The following is an 8,008-nucleotide window of genomic DNA, read 5'->3' as shown; positions in this document are numbered from 1 at the left end:
GTACATCAGATTATCTACTCACCTTGATCTCCTTAGACTCACCTTGTTGATAGATGCATGCTCTGCTGCTCATAATCTGTATCTTTACCTTTTTCTTCTCTCTTCCTCTTCTTAAAGGATACCTCTCAGCATTTCGTATAATACTGGTTTAGTGGTGATGAACTCCTCTAGCTTCTCCCTATCTGTGAAGCTCTTTATCTGACCTTCAATTCTGAATGATAGCTTTGCTGGATAAAGTAATCCTTGGTTGTAGGTTCTTGGTATTCATCACTTTGAATATTTCTTGCCATTCCCTTCTGGCCTGCAAAGTCTCTGCTGAGCAATCAGCTGACAGTCGTATGGGTATTCCCTTGTAGGTAATTGAGTCTCTTTCTCTTGCTGCTTTTAAGATTCTCTCTTTGTCTTTTGTTCTTGGCATTTTAATTATGATGTGTCTTGGTGTGGTCCTCTTTGGATTCCTTTTGTTTGGGGTTCTCTGCGCTTCTTGGACCTGTAAGTCCATTCTTTCACCAGGTGGGGGAAGTTTTCTGCCATTATTCTTCAAATAGGTTTTCAATATCTTGCTGTCTCTCATCTTCTGGTACCCCTATAATTCTGATGTTGGTGTGTTTGAAACTGTCCCAGAGGCTCCTTACACTATCTTCGTATTTTCGGATTCTTTTTTAATTTTGCTTTTCTGCTTGGGTGTTATTTGCTTCTTCGCATTTCAAATCTTTGACTTGATTCTTGCGCTCCTCTGGTCTGCTGTTGGGTGTTTGTATAATATTCTTTATTTCAGTCCGTGAATGCTTAATTTCTAGTTGGTTCTTTATCACAACATCGAGGGTCTCATTAGATTTCTTGAGGCTCTCATCAAGTTTATCGGCAGTTTCTAGCAAATTATTGAAAGCCCTCAAAAGTGCGTTTTTTAGCTCTATATCCTCCATTTCTGTCATGTTTTTTTGTCTCTGCATTTTTTATGCTTTCTTGGTGCACCCCCTTGTGGTCTTTGTGTGCAGTCTTGTTGTAGTTAAGCCTTGATTGTTGTAGGTAATACTAGCAGAGATTTGACCTCCAGGCCAACTGGCTGTGCGAATCAGCTGTGTCTGCAGTGGGAGAACTACTGTCCTCTAGGGAGGTGCTAATCTAGCCTTTGCCTGAGGCTATCCGGCAAATGCCTCTGTGCAGGGCTTGGGCGGGGCGGGTCCCAGGGGATCTACAGGGCGGGCGAAGGGAGCAGTTCCACATGCACTTCCACACCTTAGTATTTCACCTCCGCACTGCACCTCCTCTGAGTCTCGGTATGGATTTCTCTTTTCTTCTAGTTGTAGAATCTCTCCTCAGCCAGCCTTCCTGTGGTTCTGGGTGATGTCCGTTCCGTCTTTTAGTTGTATTTTTGAAGTGGTTGTTCGAGGCAGCAAACTCCGACGTTAACCTATGCCGCCATCTTGGTTCTCCCAGAAAAGAAATTCTTAAAACATTTCCAAGATAGCATTTCTCCTGCCTCAATTTCCTCAAATGATAAGCCTTTTAACTGTGTGTGTGTGTGTGTGTGTGTGTGTGTGTGTGGTGTGTTTCCATGACAATACACTTAGTTTAATGTAGCCTGATTTATCAAATTTTTCTCAATGGCTGTTGCATCATTTTCTCCTGTGCTTGATTTAGTCTGTACCACAGGTGCAGACTTCTAGCGATCGGCTATGCCATATAGTCTATGTGTGTAGTAGGACATGCCATCTAGCTTTGTGTCAGTCACTCCACAATGTTTGCACAAGGACGAAATTACCTGATGATGCTTTTCTCAGACCACATTCCCATCGTTAAGTGGTACGTGACTGCACTACAGCTTTATGGCTGGTATTGAAAGCTGCTAAATTAGGTCCTCCCTATTTGTTGTTCTTTTTCAAAATTACCTCTGCTCTTCTTGGCCAAAATACTCAAAACTTGATTTTTAGATTATAATTGTCTTTTCCTTTTCAAGTTTTATTGGGACTCAGAGGCTGTGACTCTCTGTTGCTGGGAAGTCACATCACTTGAGCTTGCTCAGTGACACAGCAGGGCAAGCAGGATGGCTTTATTAGCTATCGGTGTAGATGAATGAGATCTAACATCTGGTAATTCATGAAAAATTCCTGTAGTTACAGAGCTGGAAAATAGACTATCATTCCATTAATTAAGGGACCAGAATTAGTTCTTGTTCTCTGCGTTCCATAGGCTAGTCATTGATGAATGATAATATGTCTTTATAGTTTCAAGCAATCAGCGGGGAAGATAAAAATATGCTCCGCGGTCACCATCAGCAGCACCATGTGTTGGAGAGTGTGGACAGTCAGTGGTGGCGGAGCCCTAATAGGCACTTGCATATTTAGTGACCCAATGGGGAGAGACAGTGCGTATGACAAAACCTCTGCCACATTCTCTGTGTGATCCAGGGAAAAAAATCACTAATCGGATTCTGCCTCACAGTGGGAACGCTAACTTTTTCTAAAACCCACCTCACTGGAATGTAATAGGGTTAATGTAATAGAGGCAAGTGGCGCTTAGATTCTTAGGGGAAAAACAATGTAAATTTTTATCAGGAGAATCTTCCTATGGTTGATAGCAGCACAATTTTAATGATATAAATAAGGGAATTAAGACCAATTATTAACCACATTGCAATTGAGTTCCTCAGACCCTTTCCACTGGGCTGGTGAGGATGGCACCTGATACAGCAGGCTGGGAAGGGCAGGGAGAGGGCACGGAGCTCAGGGGAGTCTGTGGCAGGCTGGCCCTATGGGTGGGCTGGTGTCACAGGGAAGCATGACCCCAGGGTGGCCTGCATGTGTGGTGTTGGGAGCGGGAAGGAGGGTAATGATTTGCGGTGGAAAGACACAGAAGGCAAATTTAGTTACTTCACAATCTTGAGTTCAATGCATTTATATTGGGCATTTAGAGTTTAAAGCTAATTACATCAATCCATCATCTTTTGTGAAATACCAGTACGATCTTGTAAATGCTAATTAGGCTGGAGGACATTTGCATCATTTAAAACCAGGCAATTGGCCTACATTTATTAATTTCAAATAAATGTAGTGCATGTAAGTAAATGGCAAAACGCAGGATTTCTGTGGCTGGCTCTGCCTTCTGTTGGCTGTAATGCACTTTTGCACACTGTACTTATATTAAGGGTCTCCACCAGGGTGTTCGCAAATGCCTTTTCCTTTAAAATGAATGCCATAGGAGCACCAGTCGGTTATTATGGTGGACAACGTCAATCCTGACAATGCGTGGTCTGCCCGCAGTGCCTTCCCAGGACAGGGGCCGGGGCAGTTCCCTCCTCCGAAGGAGCTGAGCTCTTACGTCTTGATCCAGCCTCTCAGGCCCCAGGTGACTGGCCCACACTGAGCCACAGGCATTGCAGTCTGTGGCTAGCCTCCCATGCGGCTAGACGTGACCACCACATGACTCAGTTTCCCCCAGTAGCAAATGAGCCGAGTGATGCTTGCAACTTCTATGACAACTCTTTAGAGGGAAATTGCTTGCCTTCCATTTTCTCTTTGGCTCCCTTCCAGCCCCAAATGGCATATTAGTTAACCAGCTCTACTCACACAGTTGAGGCCAGTAGAGTAGGAAATGGCAGAGCAGGAAGATGGAAGGGAGTCGAGCCCTTAGATAACCTGGTGGAGCACAGCCCCCTACACACTGGGGCACCTCTGAGCTGTTATGCAGAGAGCAATAAATATCTCTCCCTGGAGTGAGCTGCTCTCGTTCTGTTTCTCTGTTACAACAGCCTAATCTGTAACCCAACCAATACACAATGGTGGATACTAAGTGCTCAGGAACTACACAAAGTGCTGAACAGTTGTTATGTCACTTAATTCTCTAGCAACCATCCTAATAGGTACTGCTTGCCCTTCTTATAGGTGTGCAAACAGGCTTAGAGAGCGAGGTGACTTGCTCAAGATCACATGGCTATAAGTGACAGAAGGAACTTGAACTCTTTTTAAAATATATATATATTTTATTGATTGTTTACAGAGGAAGGGAGAGGGATAGAGAGTTAGAAACATCGATGAGAGAGAAACATTGATCAGCTGCCTCCTGCACACCCCCTACTGGGGATGTGCCTGCAACCAAGGTACATGCCCTTGACGGAATTGAACCTGGGACCCCTCAGTCCGCAGGCTGACGCTCTATCCACTGAGCCAAACTGGTCAGGGCTTGAACTCTTGCTCAGACAGTGTTGCTCAGTGGTTGAGTGTTGACCTATGAACCAGGAGGTCATGGTTGAATTCCCGGTCAGGGTATGTGCCTGGGTTGTGGGCTCAATTCCCAGTGTGGGGCATGTAGGAGGCAGCTGATCAATGATTCTCTCTCATCATTGATGTTTCTCTCTCTCTCTCTCCCTTCCTAAAATCAATAAAAATCTCTTTATACAAAAAATAATTTAAACTTAACTCTAAAGTATTTAAAATGTACATTCTTAATTGCTGTGACCTCATGTCTCTTAATATTACTATTCATTCTTTTTCTACAGAGAATATTTAAAGAATTCTTCTCTGCTGATTTTACAGATTTAATCTGTTATATATCGTAGCTCTGGACTCCTTCGCTAGGTTTGGTATAGATTGCTGATTTTATCCTGTTTTTTTTTTTTGAAGGGGGTGGAGAATGAGTATTGTTTTCTACTTTTAGATAGATTCATCTTGCCTTGTTTATTGGTCTGTAAATCCCTCAGGAGGGGGTGCTAGTGATGCAAATGCTGAATAAATGACAGTTATACGTCTAAAGGGATAAGAGCTGTCTGGCCTTCTAGAATGACTCAATATTCTCTTACGCGATGTTCTTATGGGTGCATAAATTCTGTTGTTCATGAATCAATCCTGGTGAAAACCATCCTTTGCCAATTTAAAATACATTTGCATGGTAGCAGAGTATTTAAATAGAAGGAACATCTGAAAAGATGATTTCGAACAAGGAATGATGCCCATTTTATTTGTCACTATAAATATAAACAGGTGGGCTTTAACATTTTCACGATTGCACTTTAGTCAAATGTTAGATTCGTGATCATTCTGCTATATATGAATTGGTAATAAGTTTGATGCATAGTAAAATAAAATCCAAAATAACACTGCCTTAAATTTTATATATATATATATATATATATATATATATATATCTTTAAAAGGTGATATAAAAGAGGCCTAGAGGTGAGCAGTTAAAGAACTAATATAGTTTAATATGGTTATTAGAATCTTAGGTCCTTTCTAACTTTTTCCTTCCAAATCCATGAAAATGGCTTCCATTCTAAAGGTTCCCTCATGGTCAGCCAGAGCCCCTGGAAAGACAACCATGTGTCTGAGCTGCAGGCAGCAGGCAGGGAGAGGGTAAAGGGCCTTTATCTGCCTCTTCCCTTTTAAAGACCTTTTACAGAATTTTCACTAAACAAACTCCCACCCATTGGTTAGAACTTACCTGTCCCTAGTTATATAGCTGGTCAAATAAAATTAAGGTTTTGACTTGATTTTAAGGAAGAAGGGGAAGAGTCAATGTTGGGTATATCGCCTTGCCTTTCTAATTAGAAAATCCCCACCATTCTAAGTCAGGGGTTGGCAACCTGGTCCATGGGCCAAATCTGCAACGTAGTTTTTTACTTTTCTTGTAAATAAAGAGTTACTGGAACAAAGCCATATGCATTCACTGATGTATTGTCTATAGCTGATCTCATGATACAGTAGTAGAGTTGAATGGTTTTTAGAGAGGTGGTATGGCCAGCAGCCCCAAATATTCCATATCTGGTCCTCTATAGAAAAAGTTTGCCCACCCCTGTTCTAGATCATGGAGAACAGATTCTGATGAATGAATAGCTTCATTCTTTGGGATGCTATTACAGGATCGGGGTTGCGTTTAATATGAATTCAGTCACAAGCTATTTATCAGCCCCAGTGAGCTCACATCTATTAGGCATATTTTTGGGTGCTAGCAACATAAAACCTGACTAGTGGCGGACTTAACAAAAAGGGGTTTATTTATCTCACACGTAAACACATCCAAAAGTACATGGTCCAGGGCTGGTGCAGATGCTCAATGATGCCTTCAGAACTGGCTCCTTTTGTCTCCCAACGATGCCCAGAACGTTGGCTTTCCTCTCCATGCTTATTGTTAGATGGTTGCAGCACCTACAAGCAGTATGTCTGCATCCAGGGGAGGTGCCAAAGGCCAAAGGGGCTATGAGCCTCTCGCTTTCCAAAAACTTTCCCATGGGTTTCCTTGGCCAAGACTATGACTCATTACCCTCTGCTAGCAGCAGAGGATTCTGGGATGGCGAGAATATAAATTGGGCGCATTGCTGGGGCAAACAAATGCAGATTCTATTGGAAAGGGAGAAAGGGAGGCAAGAGTGGTATGTGCTACAGAGAGCTCCTCACAATTAGCTGGGCCACCCTAGTATGTTCTTATAGTCTCCCCTCCGCTTTCACCTTTTCTACCTGCTCCTTCCTGTCACAGTTCCTGAAATTGATTTTGTTGTTTTCACCTCCCTTTCATATCTTTGTCTAGGCGAGAAAACTGGAAACGAGCCTGAAGAGGTGAGGCTGCAGAATGCCAGCAAACAGATTGTGCAGAATGCCATCCTGCAGGCTGTGCGACAAGTCTCCCAGGAGAGTCGGCAGAGGGAAGAGAGAGACGGTGACAACCGGGGCAGCTTCCAGCTGGGCGTGGGGCAATTAACCAAGAAGCATGAAAAGAAGTAACACGGTGGATTTGGCTCTTGTCATATGCTCGTCTTTCAGCCTTTCTTTTAGTATAGGATGCGTCGCCAACATGTTGCCAGTAAAGCAAACCAAAAGTGCCATTGGCACCTAGTGGCAGAATGAATTCATACGAGCCCTGGCTGAGAAGCACTGTTTTGAAAAAGTGCGTTAGATGATTCTGTTTATATCAATGCAGTGCCTCTTAAACATTGTGGGGCCAAACCCGATATTGTAATTGCAAAAGTCGTTTTGCAGCACAATGTATTTTTAAAAACATAATTCTGTCTATTGATTTCTGCCTTTTATGCATTCTTTCTGTGAATTTAACCAATAGTCCTTTTTGCTGTAATATTGAGTAATTTCTGTGTTCATTATAGTTTCAATCTTCAATATGGAACTGAAGGTCATCAATATGGAACTGAAGGTCAAATTGAGCAAAGGCAAATTCTAAGACTGAGTCCTTCAGGATCTTATATATATATATATATATATGGAGCAGGTAAACTTTTTTTTATTGTTTTATTGCTTAAAGTATTACAAAAAGTAATATAAAAGGAGCAGGTAAACTTTTTAAGATCTCAGTCTTTTGGTTTCAGTTGTTTGATAGTTTGTGTTTACTCTCTGTGCAGAAATCCTTTGGAAATATGGATTTCTCTTCTTTTCATTTCAAAATTAAGACAATTACATCTATATGCATAAGTTGTCATTGACTCAGTTCTTTAGTAGCCCCATGAATAGCAACTAGAATTGTAGATTTCATCCTGGACATACACTAGGGTCTGACTCTGGGTGCAGTGCTCTTGAAAGGATTTCTGGGGCCTATAAATGCGGCATTGCCATTAGGCTATGCATTTGCACTAGTTCCTTACTAATAAGAACTTCCCTTTCCCATCCATAAGTTAGAATCATTTTCTTGAGATAATGAAAATCATGCACACCAGGAATGACTAACACGTGTGTATATGAATAAAGCTCTCTATTGCAACAGTATGACTGCTGCTTCATCCCCAAGTGGATAATTCAGATCTTCCTGGAGTTTTAGAATTCTATTTCCTGGGAAAAGAGGAAGAATTTTACCTGTGTAAAAAACCTTTTGGTTTCAGAGTATCAATGGCTATATTTGGTAGTGGTTTTTTAAAAAAGCCAAGTATTTACATATAAAGTATGACTGATATTAAGATATATTTATAAAATTCCAATGTAACATTTTCCATAAGGGATACTATTGATAGTGTACATGAGTGACAGCAATCTCTGCTAGACTGTCTCACACAATGCACACCTGGAATAAA

The 8,008-nt window shown here is 41.7% G+C and overlaps 1 protein-coding gene across 1 annotated transcript in view; it reads left to right on the top strand.

The window, feature by feature from the left end:
• AKAIN1 (A-kinase anchor inhibitor 1) overlaps window positions 1-7,065 on the top strand; it is a 14,251-nt gene extending 7,186 nt beyond the window's left edge. The window contains exon 2 of the mRNA XM_023754271.1: window positions 6,523-7,065. Within this exon, the coding sequence (XP_023610039.1) occupies window positions 6,523-6,716 (194 nt within the window). The 3' untranslated portion in view covers window positions 6,717-7,065. The remainder of the gene's footprint in view (window positions 1-6,522) is intronic.
• The last annotated feature ends 943 nt before the right edge of the window (window positions 7,066-8,008 follow it).

This window comes from Myotis lucifugus, unplaced genomic scaffold (genome assembly GCF_000147115.1).
Source record: "Myotis lucifugus unplaced genomic scaffold, Myoluc2.0 scaffold_58, whole genome shotgun sequence".
NCBI lineage: Eukaryota > Metazoa > Chordata > Mammalia > Chiroptera > Vespertilionidae > Myotis > Myotis lucifugus.
The sequence above is the reverse complement of the archived record's forward strand: the minus strand, read 5'-3'. Positions and strand labels throughout refer to the sequence as shown.